Source organism: Pelodiscus sinensis, chromosome 6 (assembly GCF_049634645.1).
Source record: "Pelodiscus sinensis isolate JC-2024 chromosome 6, ASM4963464v1, whole genome shotgun sequence".
NCBI classification, from domain to species: domain Eukaryota; kingdom Metazoa; phylum Chordata; order Testudines; family Trionychidae; genus Pelodiscus; species Pelodiscus sinensis.
Genome location: NC_134716.1, coordinates 20,904,916 through 20,920,352, shown reverse-complemented (window position 1 = coordinate 20,920,352; position 15,437 = coordinate 20,904,916). Strand labels below are relative to the sequence as shown.

The 15,437-nt window shown below is 40.7% G+C and overlaps 1 protein-coding gene across 5 annotated transcripts in view; it reads left to right on the top strand.

Annotated features, from left to right (window-relative positions):
• The window catches only part of CNTLN (centlein), a 342,196-nt gene that overhangs the window by 316,247 nt on the left and 10,512 nt on the right, over positions 1-15,437 (top strand). For all 5 annotated transcript variants that reach the window (XM_075931520.1, XM_075931519.1, XM_075931523.1 and 2 more), the window contains one exon: positions 14,713-14,910. In XM_075931520.1, coding sequence (XP_075787635.1) covers positions 14,713-14,910 — 198 coding nt within the window. The remainder of the gene's footprint in view (positions 1-14,712; positions 14,911-15,437) is intronic.

Sequence of the window (15,437 nt, the reverse complement as noted above, 5' to 3'; positions counted from 1 at the left end):
GACGTCTTTGTTTCGGTTTTCACCAAGCACGTTGGTGGTGACTGGATGCCTAACTTAGTGAATGCTAGGGAAATGGGGTAGGTTTAGAAATTAGAATATTAAAAGAACTAGTTAAAAATTACTTACAGAAATGAGATGTCTTCAAGACACCAGGGCCGGAGGAAAAGAATCCTAGAATACTAAAGGAGCTGAAAGAGGTGGTATCTTAGGCACTATCAATCATCTTTGAAAAGTCATGGAAGACAGAAGATTCCTAAAGCCTGGAAAACGGTGAATACAGTGCCCATCAAAAAAAAAGGGGGGGGGGGAATAAGGACTGCCCAGGAAACTACAGACCAGTCAGCTTAACTTCTGTGCCAGGAAAGGTAATGAAGCAAATAATGAAGCAATTCATCTGCAAATATCTGGAGGATAATACGGTGATAACAGCATGGATTTGTAAAGAACAAACCACATCAAACCAATCTGATAGCTTTCTTTCATAGGACAGCAAGTCTTATGGAAAAGGGAGAAGCGGTGGACGTGACTTTAGTAAAGTCTTACACCTAGACTTTAGTAAAGCATTTGATATTGGTCCTGCATGACCTTCTTATCCATAAACTAGACAAATACAACCTAGATGGGGTTACTATATGGTAGATTCATAACTGGTAACTATTCTCAGAAATAAACTTAAAAAACAACAAATGGTCTGATAGCACTTTATAGGCTTTTGTGGGCACAGCCCACTTCTTCAGATGACCGGAGTTTTGAGTTTAGGATGTGCAGACCTAAAATAAATAAGGGAGAAGGGAGGAGGGGAGGAAAAAAGGAGGGAGGGCGAGAAACAAGGAGCAGAGAGTATGGAAATATCAAAGGGAAAAACGGGAAGGCAGAACTGGGAATCAATAAGTACTTGAAGATTGGATAGTTAAAATGAAGCAGATAAGAATCAAAGTCAATAGATAGTACCCTTCCTAACACAGGAACCTACACGAAGAGCTGTTTGCACGTTCATTGAATGTTAGGTTGATAATGTCCTAACCATCCCACATCACGATTGAGGCCATTAGCATGAGAAATGAACTTGCAGATTAATTGTAATTCCAACGCCTCTCTGTGTATTTGGCTAGTAGAATTGTTTTGTGACAAGATAGCCACTTGAAGATCTTTTAAACAGTGATTAGGAAGATTAAAGTGTTCCCCCAACAGGTTTCTATATGTTCCCTTTACGTATATCTGATTTGTGTTCATTGATTCTTTCCCGTAGGGTCTGTCCAATTTGTCCAATATATATAGCAGTGGGGCATTGCTGGTATTTATTGGCATAGATCAAATTACTGGATGTGCAGTCAAATGACCTTTTGATTAGGTAGCTTATGTTGTTGGCTCCAGTGATGAATTCGCTTATATAGATATGTGGGCAGAGTTGGTGCCACAGTTGGTTGCAGGGCTGGATTCCTGGATACTTCTGATGTGGTTGTTTGGCATGGTTACTGGAAATAATTCGTTTCAGGTTGGGGGGTTGTCTGTAAGCGAGAATAGGCTTTTTTCCCAAGGCCATTGAGAGTGAGGGATCATTTTTTAAGATGTTTTGTAGATTGTGTATAATGCGCTGGAGCAGTCTGAGTTGTGGACTGTAGGTCCTAACAAGTGGAAGTCTGTTAGGCTATGTCTACACTACAGCGTTATTTCGAAATAAACTATTTCAAAATAGTTAATTCGAAATAGCTTATTTCGAAATAACGCACCTACACACAAAATGCATTTCGAAATAGCATTTTTCTATTTTGAAATAGCACGTCCACACTGAGTGGATGTTGAATCACATTTAAGGCTGGTTGGAACCAGTTCTGGCAGGGCATCAAGTCAGAAGTTGCCTTGTGGCCAGGGCGGCCAGCAGGGCACGCAGGAAGGGCTGGAGGCCCCCTATTTGGAAATAAGCATCTACACAGCGCTTATTTCGAAATAGCAATTTCAAAATTGGCACTATTCCTCATGGAATGAGGTTTACCAATTTCAAAATAAGCCCTCCACTATTTCGAATTAATTTCAAAATAACGGAATGGCTGTGTAAACGCTAGGAAAGTTATTTCAAAATAACTGCTGTTATTTCAAAATAACTTTGCTGTGTAGACATACCCTTATTTTCTCTTTTGAGTCTGTCTTGATGTAGTTCACGTCTGGGTACTTTTTTGGCTCTGTCAGTCTGTTTTTTTACTTCTCCAGGTGGGTATTTCAATTTTTAGGAATGCTCTATAAAGATCCTGTAGGTGTTTGTCTCTGTCTCTGGGGACATGCTGGCAGGGGTTCCGCATGGGTCAATTTTGAGACAGGTTCTGTTTCAATATCTTCATCAGCAATTTAGATAATGGCATAGAGAGTACACTTATAAGTCTGCAGATGATATAAAGCTGGGTGAGATTACAAGTGCTTTGGAGGATAGGTATCAGCGGGGTAGCCATGTTAGTCTGAATCTGCAAGAACAAGGAGAAATCCTGTGGCACCTTATAGACTAACAGGTATATTAAAGCATACGCTTTCGTGGGCAAAGACCCACTTCCTCAGATGCCATCTATAAGGTGCCACAGGACTTCTCGTTGTTCTTGGAGGATAGGTTCAGAATTCAAAATTATCTGCACAAACTGGAGAAATGGTCTGAAATAAATAGGATGAAATTTAATAAGGACAAATGTGAAGTACTCCATGTAGGAAGGAACAATCAGCTTCACACATACAAAATGGGAAGTGACTATCTAGGAAGGAGCATGCAGAAAGGGAGCTAGAGGTTATAGTGAACCACAAGCTAAATATGAGTCAACAGTGTGACACTGTTGCCAAAAAAAGTGAGCATGATTCTGGGATGCATAAACAGGAGTGTTGTGAGAAACATAAGAGAAGTAATTCTTTCACTCTACTCTGTGCTGATTAGGCTTCAACTGAGGTTTTGTGTCCAGTTCTGGGTACCACATTTCAAAAATGATGTGGAGAAACTGAAGAAGGTCCAGAGAAGAGCAACAAAAATGATTAAAGGCCTAGAAAACATGAAGACTGAAAGAACTAGGTTTGTTTAGTTTGGAAAGAGAGGGGACATGATAGCAGTTTTCAAGCACCTAAAAGTGTGTTAGAAAGAGGAGGAAGAAAAATTGTTCTCCTTGACCTCTGATGATAGAACAAGAAGCAATGGGCTTAAATTGCAGCAAGTGAGGTTTAGATTGGTCATTAGGAAAAACTTCTTGACTGTCAGGGTAGTTAAGCACTGGAATAAATTGCTTAGGGAGTTTCAGCTCATCCTCTACCATGGACGAACAGGATTATGGGCTTGCTTCAACACAGAGTCAATTAGGGATAGTCTTGCTTTATTAATCTCATCTACATCATTGCTACTACAAAGTTAATGTTACTGTATTGTGGTTATACAGCTATTACAGAGTGCATATCATCAAGCACTACAGAGCAATACATATAAGAGTAAAAGGCACTTGGAATGCTTACGTCCTTTCTATCATGGGAAGTCCTGTCCCTGATCTTTGCCTCAAGGGCCGTGATCGACAGGGCTCCAGCTGGGGAATCCAGGGCACCCTCCGAGGTCTAGGTCCCTGGTGAAACTCACCAGGCATGGGATTCCCTACGCTAGTTATATTACAGTTGTTTACCGGATGTGCGCATACTGGCTCAATGCCATTCGTATCACTCTTATGAGCTGAGATTGAGGTCAACTTGTTTACTGCTTAGTGGTTTCCCAGCTCAAGTGCATGGGTTAAAGCTGATAAGGGCCAGCTGGTGTTTGCGTTTGCAGGGTACAAAGCTGTACTAGGCTGAGTACAGCAAAGAAGGAAACTTCCATTCCAGCCTGCTGAGCTGCAGGCACCGCATATGGCTTTTTATATGACAGGGCGCTTGTGGAATCTTCATCACTGGAGATATTTAAGAGCAGGTTAGATAAACATCTATCTGGGACGATCTATCAGAGATGTCTGGTCCTTCTGTGAGGGCAGGGGACTGGACTTGATGACCTCTTGATGTCCCTTCCAGTTCTAGTATTCTGCAATTCTTTGATTATCTTGGTAGGAGGCTTTGAGCACAAATGTTTACAAATATATAATTATAGTAATACTTTGGTGTGACTTTTTAAATGAACGTCATTATTCTAATACAGTTTACCCTAGGGATGTGATAGTTTAAACGGTTAACCAATGTGCCTGATCTTATCAGTTAACCTTTGCAGTTACATGCAAGGCCTCCCCTCACTGTGGGGAGGTAGGTGGGTACCAGATCATGTGGGGAACTGGCTTAAAAGTGACCCACATCCCGCAAGTAAACGTGTAACTGCTGAAAGTTTTCACGGTTAAACTTTTACAAATAAATATTTTAATATCCTTAGTTTGCATCTGTCTGAATCACAGGTAAACCTGTAGTAGTAAATGAAGTGAACATCAGCTTTGTAATATATTATCATGTACAGCCATGCACAATTAACAGTATATAAGACTTGACTATAATTAGTGTTTATTTAACATAAACAGCATTTTGAGGTCAGCTTTCATTCTCTAGTGCAGAGAAAGCTAATGTTTCTTTCTTCTTTCCAGATCACAAAACATGGTGGTTGTGTTGTAGGTTTGATGGGAGGATGACAAAGAACTATGGAGTCTTTTACCGATATTACTTAGGAAATACATGAGCCTGGAAACGATCTGACCTGTAGTCTGAATTCTTTGACCTTATACTCCCTACTGTATATCAAACACTAATATGATTATAAAGATTAAATAGCATCTGTTACCAAATATCACTCTTGTTAAGAAGTGTCTGACCTCCTGTATTCTAAGGATGAGGTATCCATTTAATACAACTTCAGTGAGCTGGGGCTGATGCCCACATGTACTCTGAGTTATATTACAACAGATATCCTAAGTCAGTTACAATAAATGACTTAAGTTGTATTAAACCAATTAATACTTGAACAGGTTTAGGGACCCTAGTTTAGTGCAGTGTCCTTGAACTGCTAATCTTGAAATGATTCAAAATATTTAAAATTATTTATTTCCTAAGGGTATGTCTACACTACCCCGCTAGTTCGAACTAGCGGGGTAATGTATGCATACCGAACTTGCTAATGAAGCCCGGGATTTGAATTTCCCGGGCTTCATTAGCATAAAGCCGGCGCCGCCATTTTTAAAAGCCGGCTAGTGCGAACCCCGTGCCGCGCGGCTACACGCGGCACGGGCTAGATAGTTCGAACTACGTAGCCATTCCGAACTATCTGTACTCCTCGAGGGGTACAGATAGTTCGGAATGGCTACGTAGTTCGAACTATCTAGCCCGTGCCGCGTGTAGCCGCGCGGCACGGGGTTCGCACTAGCCGGCTTTTAAAAATGGCGGCGCCGGCTTTATGCTAATGAAGCCCGGGAAATTCAAATCCCGGGCTTCATTAGCAAGTTCGGTATGCATACATTACCCCGCTAGTTCGAACTAGCGGGGTAGTGTAGACATACCCAAACTGCTTGAAAGAAGTCACTCAGTGGGAAAGATAGTTAAAATGATATGCTCAAGGAATAAATTATGGCGTGCTTCAACTACTAGGTCTTTTTACATTTGTATTTCATATGTAATGATATTTAGACAAACAAGATTGGATGTAAAGTAAAAAAATGAGGAATAGCAGTCTTTAAAAAATCTTCTAAGAAATAAAAGGCTTGATTCTTCTTTCAGTTTGCCCAGTGTTAATCAGGAATAGCTCCACTGAAGTCAGTACAGTTATCAGCATAAAACTGTTTTGAGATCAGAATTAGCCACAAAATTTCACAGACTGAAATTTCTATTTTCTGTCACTGTGCTCTATGGTCACTATTTTTCTTATTTTTTCTTTAATAATATTATCTGACTTTTCAGGCTACATTTTTAAAAGGCAAAAAATTGATCTCTTTGCCAAAACTCTGTGCATGAGTACCCCCACATTTCTTTTCTGAAAGAATGTATAACAGGTTTTAGTCAGTATATTTATGTGAACAAGGAAGAAGGCTCGGTGGTATAGAAATATTCATATACATTTAGTATTTAAATAGTATTTAAAACTATTTTGGCAAGTATTTTTGGAGAGGCAGTTTGGTCTATGGATAGGGCATTCAATTCAGATTAAGGAGACTTGAGTTCCATTGGCTCTGTCACTGACCTGGTGTGTACTCTGTTATCCATCCCATTCTCTGCCTGTCTTGCCTATTTAGAATAGGTTATAAATAGGACCCTTCCAAATTCACAACCATGAAAGGTTTGAAGACAGCACAGAAGGTGCCAATACCATGACCTTGCCCTGCCATAGCATTGCAACCCCCAGTTTGAGAAATGCTGAGTCTTCAGGTTTTTATATATTTATAGTTTTCTGTTTTCAAATTCATATTCACATTTTTACAACACTGTGAAAAGTAAGATTTAAAAATCTGAAACCACGAAATTCACTTGTTTAAATGAAATTTATGAAAATGGACTGTGAATTTGGTAGTACCCTACTTATAAACTCTTTGAAGCAAGGACTGTCTCTCACTATGTGTGTCTTTCACTCTCTCCTAGGATAATGGAGCCCTGATCTAAGGTGGGGCCTATAATAGTTACTATTATATTACAAATAATAATACATTTTGTTCTGCAACATTCAGATCATTTTCCTTAGTGAAGACCTCACCTATGGTTTTCTTTTCATAGGAGCCCATGATTTTCCTGTTACATGTAAGATTTTCCATTCCATTTCTGGTATGTGTGTTGGGAAACAAAGCTTTAGATCAGTGTCCACAAATGAGTGCTCTCAAATTAAGATCTAAGCAAATTGCTTATATCTAGCATTCACCAAGTAGCTTGCACTGAAATGATAATACCTTCGGGTATGTCTACACTGCAAAGTTAATTTGAAATAACAGTGTTATTTCGAATTAACTTTAATAGCATCTATACATGCAAACCACTATTTCAAAATTAATTCAAAATAGCGGAGTGTTTAATTCGAATTTGGTAAACCTCATTCTACAAGGAGAACGCCAAATTCGAAATAGCTATTTCAAATTAAGTGCTGTGTACACACTTAATTCGAAATAGGGGGACCTTCAACCCTTGCCAGGGAGCCCTGGTGGCCACTGTGGGCACAACGAGGAAAACTTACTCTCCTCTCCCCCAGCCCCAGAGCCATTAAAGGGGTAGATCCTGGTCACAGTGCCTGCGCCAGCTCCAAGCCTGCCAGCCCAGAGTCAGCAGTGGCCCCCGGGGCCCCAACCCAGTGGCCCCAAAACATGAGCCAGCAAGCCACTGGCAGCCAGCCCTCCACTGCTCCCCAGGAGCAGTCTGCCAGCTCCCAGGAGCCTGACGGGTTGGAGAAGGCAGGCACCTTCCTGGTCCAGTGTGGAGATCATGGACCTTATTCAGGTTTGGGGGGGATGCCCCCAACGTCCATGATCTCTGCCCTAGACAGAGGAATGCAGCCTTCTATGGCAGGATAGCTGCCAGCCTGGTCACCAAAGGCCACATGCGAACTCAGGAGCAGGTTTGCATGAAAATCAAGTTGATCCGGCAAGACTCCCAACACTGAGCCCTGAGCTTCCCCTCCCCCTTCATCCCCTTGCTTCCCATTTCCAGCTCCCTCCTCCCAGGTTTCCCCTTCCCCTCTCCTACCCTCTCTCTTTCTTTTCCCAGTCTCCCCAGAGGTTCATTCTCCCTCCCCCCCCCCCAGTTTTGTTCAGTAAACCCAGTTTCTATTTTTGAACATACGTGTCTTTTGTTTGACATCAGGAAGGGGGGTAGGAAGGCGTAAGTGGAAAGATGTGAGGGAAGAATGGGCACAAGACCCCGGTGGGGAGGACCAGGATGGCTCTGAGGGCTCCTCGGGGTGGACGCTCTCCCGCAGGGCCTCCTGGATCCTGACAGCCCCCCGATGAATCCCCCCAGATGGCAGCCTGCAGCAAGTGCAGCCGGGGTGATGGCAACGACCCCACAAGATGCACCGGCGAGCACAGGGGCAGCTCTGGCTCCATGTGGCCAAGTGCTGTGGTGACCCGAGTGCGGGCACTCAGGGCACTCCAAGATAGGACTGCTTTGCTGTCCCTCATCAAGGTAGACAAGCAAGTGGGGAACCCTGAGAACTGTGTTTCCGGGGTGAGGGTAGGGTCCTTTTAAGCATGGAGCTCAGTTAGCCTCAGGCAGCAGCCCCGTACACTAAGCCCAAGCCTGATGCCCTGCCAGCACTGGTTCTGGCCGCCCTTAACTTCGGTTCAGGGTCTACTCAACGTGGATGCACTATTTCAAAATATCAAAACGCTATTTCGAAATAGGTTTTGTGTGTAGATGCATTTATTCGAATTAACTTAATTCGAATGAACTATTTCGAATTAAGTTAACTCGAATTAACTCTGTAGTGTAGACGTACCCTTCAATATGTATTTTAGTATTTTTAAAGCTATAGTAATGCCTTTCAATGTCACTAGATTTTAACTGCAAAAACTGTATATATCAAGCTGAATGTTTTTGTTCTATATGTCGATCACTTTACCGTCTCTGGAGAGTCTCTGGGTAAAGATAAAGGATAAAAAACAAGGGTGATGTCATATTAGGGGTCTACTAATCAGGAAGAAGAGGGGGAATCAGGCTTTTTTTAAACAATTAACAAAATCATCCAAAGGACAGGACTTGTTGATGGGGGACTTCAACTATCCAAACATGTGTTGGGAAAGTAACACAGCAGGGTACACGTTATGACATAAGTGATCATGAAATGATAGAGTTCATAATTCTATGGAATGGTAGTAGGGAGAACAACGACATAAAGACAATGAATTTCAAGAAGGCAGACTTTAGCAAACTCAGAAGAAGCGAGTCTAAAAGGAAGACAGTTGGCAGTCTTCCAAAGAGACATTATTAATGGGGCAAGAGCAACCTACTCCACTGTGTAGGAAAAATAGGAAGTATGGCAAGAGACCACCTTGGCTTAACTAGGAGATCTTAAATTATTTAAAAATCAAAAAGGAGTTTTATAAAAAGTGGAAACTAGGTCAAAGTACAAAGTTTGCTTAGCCCCCCATCAGGGGAGAGGCTGTTCCAAGAGCTAAAGGGATGGCTTGAAAACAAGAACAGCAGTCAAACTCAGGTGACAGCCTATGGTGGGCCTTTATGAAGTAACTTGTCCATGGAAATAGTTGTTTCCTAAACGCTATCAGACCTGCCAACTGGGGAGGGAGGAGGTGGCAAAGGGTGAAACTATCCTGGGGACCAGGATACAAAAGGACCCAAGGCTCCCTACTGCAACAGTGGTGGGGGCTGGAGTCCTGAGCTCTTTAAGTCACCACAGGAGGTGCAGGCAGTGTGTTCTGGGCGGTACTAAGAGCTGTCTGGGAGGGAGCATGTATATTGTGCAGCAATCTTCTGCCCAAGGCCACAGCCCTTCAGGGAGTGGGGAGCCAGGCACCCCACTCCCAGCCTGGCCAAGGGCCTGGCAATTCTGTTGGCCTCCATACAGCCATTATTTCAGAGATTGGCTTGTAACATGGCTACCCATTTAAGACTTTTCTACATTACAATTCCTTCCCAGGGCTCCTCCTGCTGTGGCACAGGTATGTGTTACCACTTATGCAAGGCTGTAACCAGCATACCTCTTAAAGTGTCCCCATTTCACGGATGGAGAAATTGTGGCACAGAGAATTGGGTTCACCATATTCATTTTTGGCAGGAAAGTACTCTTTCCATTTTAGAAGGAGAACACTGAAGAGAAACTTCTCACGACCTACATTTTTCAGAAGTAATCTTAAATATGCATGCCTAATTTTGGGTTCCCAGCTTTACAAACCTAGGGTCTGACTTGCTTCTAAAGTTGACTGGAGCTGTGAGTGCAAAACAGTTTTGGAAATTAAGTCCTAGATGTCTAAAGTTAGGTGTCTAAATTCAAGTGTTCAGCTTTGAAAATGTACCCCTTAGTAATTTGTCCAAGATCATCCCAGATGACTGTAGCAGAGGTCGGAATAGAACTCTGAAGTTTTCTATCCCAATCTGTTATCATTACTACAGAACCATACTGATAGATAAAATTAACAAATTCTATTCAAATGAAAAAAAACCTTTTTCATGTAATTAAGGTTTTAATGTTAGTCACCAGAAATCAGGTAATGCAAAGTCTGAGATACAGCTGAAATATTAAGGGATCAGGTTGCATATCTTGTTTTTATAGTGTCATCTTTTAGGGTCATCTTTTGTGACAAAAAGAATAAACTATTAAAATGGCTATGGGCTAGAAAACGTTACTTGATTTGCAACATGGTTAAGTTAACACTTTTTTTCCTGACTGGTGATTTTTCTGGGATGTGTTGTTTTAGAAAGCAGAGGCTCATTTTTGCACTCTCATAGTTGCTTGCCTACATTTGTGCACACGGTTACCTTGACAGTGCACATAAATCAAGAATTCCACATGCAAGTGATTCTTCAGACAACTACACGGCCATTTATGTAAGTAATCATGGTTCTTACATCCATAATTGTAGGCACTGAGGCCATCATCAAGTACCATTGCAAAGGTCCAAGATTAACTTACGTCAATTGTAATTGTGGATGTTTAGCTGTGGATGTGAACTGCCAGCCCTTTGCATGCAAATCTATAGTTTCTGCTCTCTTATATAGGAATAATCTTTTTTGAATAGGGAGCTATGAGAATCTTTATTGTTATCCAATCAGTGTTTTTCAGACTTGGTCATGGATTTACCCCCCAATTTTGGACACTTTATCATACATTCCAGTTCTCAGAGCCACACTGTGTCCAATTAAGCTGTGTAAAAATATGTGGCCATTTTTAAAAATTGGAAATGTAATGTTTTCATCCTTATAGACCTCAAAAATGTCAAAAAAAATACATTGCTCAATTTTTTTAAAACTCCCTTTTTGTAGATACTAAAAATGGAAAATTTCACACTCAAAATAAATGTGTCAGAGAATTAGGAATATATGGAAATAAGGATAAGAATATAAATTAGTTTGTAATCATAACTGTAGGAGATGTTGTTATAATGTATAGTTACAATATCCATATTACAACATACAGCTTATAGCTAAAGTGAGAATTCCTACTGCTTAAAAAGGGTTGGAGATTTAAACTATTGCATTATATATAGCTGGCCCAGTAGCAATTGCACTGATGTGTTGTAGAGCCATTTTCAAGAATTAATCAGGGATTCCCAGTCCAGTCAGCTGCTAGAAGCTAAGTGTGTCCCACAGGAATAAATCTGACAGTAATGTCTAAGCTGGGAAAATGACTTGAGCAAGAAAATATCCCCTTGATTTGAGACAAAGGAAAACAAAAAAGAAAAAGCAAGTACTAGCATCGCTAATACTGATGAAGTGTTGCTATCACACCTGAATACTATATTAAAGTCACAGCCTGCATTCACTTTAGCAGGTTTGTCTGTAGAGCTGGCCCTTTCAAGCATTTAAAGTTTTAAAACATGCAGTGGGGAAATCTTGATTAGTTTGGAACCTCAGACCAAAGTAAATCTGAATCTTCAATGCAGACTATATTGGACCTTTACTGAATTAGAGAACTGAATTTTTTCAGCACAAATCAAACCCTGTTAGAAATTGGCTTGCTGTTTAAATAATTTGGACAGTGGCACCTTATCTCAGTTCAGAGATACTAGCACTGCATCTGTGAAATGCATATGCCCCAGCCTGGATCCACAATTACTGTTATTTGGGCTTGTGCTAGCATGCTAAAAATAACCATGTGTTTGTGGCTCAGCTGGGGTTCGAGCTTTCAAGCCTGCAGGGATGGGGAGGCCTGAGAACCTGAGCTGCAACATGAAAGCTGTGCCTACACAGCTACTTTTAATTTGGCCAGTAGAGCAAGGCCTAATTCCCTTAGATTCTTTTGAAAATCCCATGCTCTGACTTTCCCCCATCCAGCTGACTGGTCAGCTCTAGAAATATTATGGAAATAAATTATTTCAAGATATTATATCTAAAATATCACAGGAGGCAGAATCGTTTTGCTATTCTCGACATTGGACAGATTTCAATACCTGCTGTTCTTTCCTTGTATCCACTATGCTTTGTCTTGTGCATTGTGACTTAGAATAGTGTAGAGGGAACAAGCACTACGCATGTAAGCGGGCTGCATCCACACTTGTCACTGTGATGTGAACTGCAGCTGGCAGTGAAAGAATGACTAGAGCTGTTCCCTACTACCTCTTCCAGCTGCTAGAGACTTTACTAGATTGTGATGAGGAGAGGCTCCAGCAGCAGGCAGCTAGTCTGCTAAAAATTGGATACGTAAACATGTGAAGCAGTGCTTGGGCATGCAGAGAGCTAGGGTTCAGGTGTGTAAGGCACTCCGCTTTATTCTACTCACTGTTTATATCCATGCTAACTGGGCATGCAGTGTCTGTATTTTATACTCCACCATGCCTTTGGAATGTACCTTCAGAATCTGTGTTGGGGAAATGCTGGTTTAACTAGTTGTATCACAATATTAATATGTGAAAGTAACAGGAAGATAATGAATAGATCTTGGGATCAGAGAAATCTGTTAAGTTTTTTTTTCAAATACATTAGCAGTGTTTTGATTACACTGAAGGCTGAAGAGTACTTCAACCAAAATGCTAGTAAAACAGATTTCATAATACTGCAATCAATTTTATATGAGATGAAGGCATTCAGTGTTTGTTAGCTTTGAATATGGAAAGAATTTTCAGGAATTTATCAGCTATTGGGCAAAGATAGTTTATCAGAAATAATCTTGGATATGATTGATCAGAGGAAAACCCTTACTCTAAGTATGTTGTTGTCCTAATTTTTGGTTCCTGGTACTACTTAGTATACTAGGTGGATCTTCTGACAATGAGCTACCACTGTTCTCTCAACTCTCCCCAGCCAGCATTTTTCTCTTCCTCTGATGAATTGAATGTGTCACACTTAAAAAAAAAATCACTCATCTTTTCAGTTTGGTGACTTAGTGGTAGTGATCTGGGCTGCTATTTCATTGAATCAGAAAAGTTTAGAGGTGGAAAACACCTATTGGGTCAATGAGGACATCTCCTGGTCACTGCAGTGTGTCTCTTGCTGTACACTTTCTTGTGTGTTGTGTTGCTTTATATATGGGGCTCACACCCTGTCCATGTCACTTAGGGAGTGTAATTTCAAAAATGAATACTATATGTCTTGCTGTCATGAAGCTCTCCCTGATTATCACCTCCAAAATTTCCCTTTTTCAGTTCCTAACTAGTAACCCCTTTTGTGTACCCTAAATAACTCCTATTTCTTGTTGCCACTTATATTAAACTATTTGCATGTTTAAAATAGTATATGAAACTTTAAAAAAAGGAGTCCTGTGGCACCATAAAGACTAGCAAATTTATTTGGGTATAAGCTTTCATGGGCTAGAGCCTACTTCGTCAGATGCATGTGATCTGAGGATTCCTTGTTATTTTTGAGAAACAGACTAACACGGCTACTCCTCTAAAGCATATCTCGCTTAGTTAGCCATGGTCTGCTCTTCTTTGAATTCCCTTCAATTTGTCAACATCTTTCTGGTATATATGAATTGAATGCTACATTCCAGGATGAGCACAATAAAATCCTGTTTGTTTTTTGTTTTCTTTTAATACTACCTTGTCAGAATCAGGCATCCTACTCTAGTTCTAACTAGTTCTACTGTTCTCAGAAACAGAAAATAGATGTCTAGAGCCAGGCCTGCCAATGGGGGGCAGGTAAAGGGGGAAACTGCCTCAGGGCCCAGTGAGTCTAAAGGTCCCAGGGCTCTGGCCACAGCTGGCATCTGGAGCCCTGGACCCTTTAAATTGCTGTCAGGGTGCTGCACGGCTGCTCTGGAAGCTCTAAGAGATGGGGAGGGGGTGCTCCAAGCAGCACTGAAGGCTACGAGGGGACAGCATGGTGCACTATCTGCCCCGGCCACGCCCCTTCCACCTGAGACTCTGTACCCCTTCTGGGATGGCTTGACTCAGTCCAGGTGATCAGTCAGAGGTATATAAATCACAAATCCCAGTTTAAATCTTGACTATAAAAATGTGCAGGATGGACCATCATGTACAGTCACCAGATTGAGGGGAGCATGTAAGTGAGGGTCTGCTCTTTGCTTAAATATGCTCATAAATTTGTGGCCACTAATTAGGAGACTACTAATCACTACTACTATAATCCTATTGCTGGTGGCTAAGGGTTGGAGAAATGAATAAAGAAGGAAGGAATTAGTAAACACAATTTGAGTGATGTTTCATTGTGGTCACATTGTGGGAAACATAGTGTCCACTTGTGGACAAAAAGACAACCATTGCTTGAAAACAGAGGACAAATCCAGTCCTGGTGTATCATTGAGATCAGTGAAGTTACTCTAAGGGTGATTTTGTTCCATTGTATCTGAAAAGGGGAAGACAATTAAATCAATGGTATGTATAGCAGTCTCTTTGCAGGCTTTATGAATATGCTTTATGTTAACGGGAGTGATGTCAGATGTGTGGGTTTTTGTTTTAGGGGGGTTTTGTGTAGATACAGTGAACAACAAGAATGGAATGGAATGACTAAATTAGACTAAGTTTAGTTTGATTTCCACATTGCATCTGCTTCTTCTTTTTTTTTCCAGATTTTACTAATTAAACAGTGACCAAAAATGAAAAGGAGTATCTGTCCCAAGGAGCTTACAATCGTAGCATTTGCACTTTTATAAAACTACAGCAGTGAATTTATCTCTCTCTTACATTCTAGGCCTTAACCAGAGAGTTACAGCGTAATGTACAGGAGATGAGAATGCGAATCAGACATTCTAAAAAAATAAGAGAAGAGAAAGAATGCAACAGGTATCTTTCCAAAGAGTCAGTCCACCGAGCCCAGTCCTTGGCAGCATCTATCCTTAATATTTCAAAGACTGATCTAGCAGAGATGCTAAATACTGAAGACGACGAGGTAAGCTATTTTAAGGGCTATTTTAGAATAGCTGGTGTTAATTGGCGCAGCTCCACATAAATTAGTGGAACTACTACAATTTTCATCAACTGAAGATGTGGCCTACCATGTTATTTCAGAAGTTATAATAATAAACAACACCTAAGATCTCCTAGTCATGTATCAGTGTCTCTCGTATAAAGAGATAACAGAAGGACAGTGCTTTCCTTGGAGCATTCACAGCCTAAGCAAAAGGAAACTGCAGAATAAAGGTGAAATGGGTGAATAATAGACACAGTTGTAAATGCATAAATTAAAAATAAATGTACTGATTTGAACATGAGGATGTAGATATTTTAATTATTTAAAAATCCTTATTAATTTCCATTTTCACAAGGAAATTTGATAATGTCATTTTGAAAGTGAATTTCAGTACTAATGAAGCAATTTGGAATGCATCATGTCATATCAAAATTAGTTTATTTGTGCATGCTTTCTCTAATTTTGGTAACTATTACAGTTATTCTATTAAACAGGTGTTTTCTATT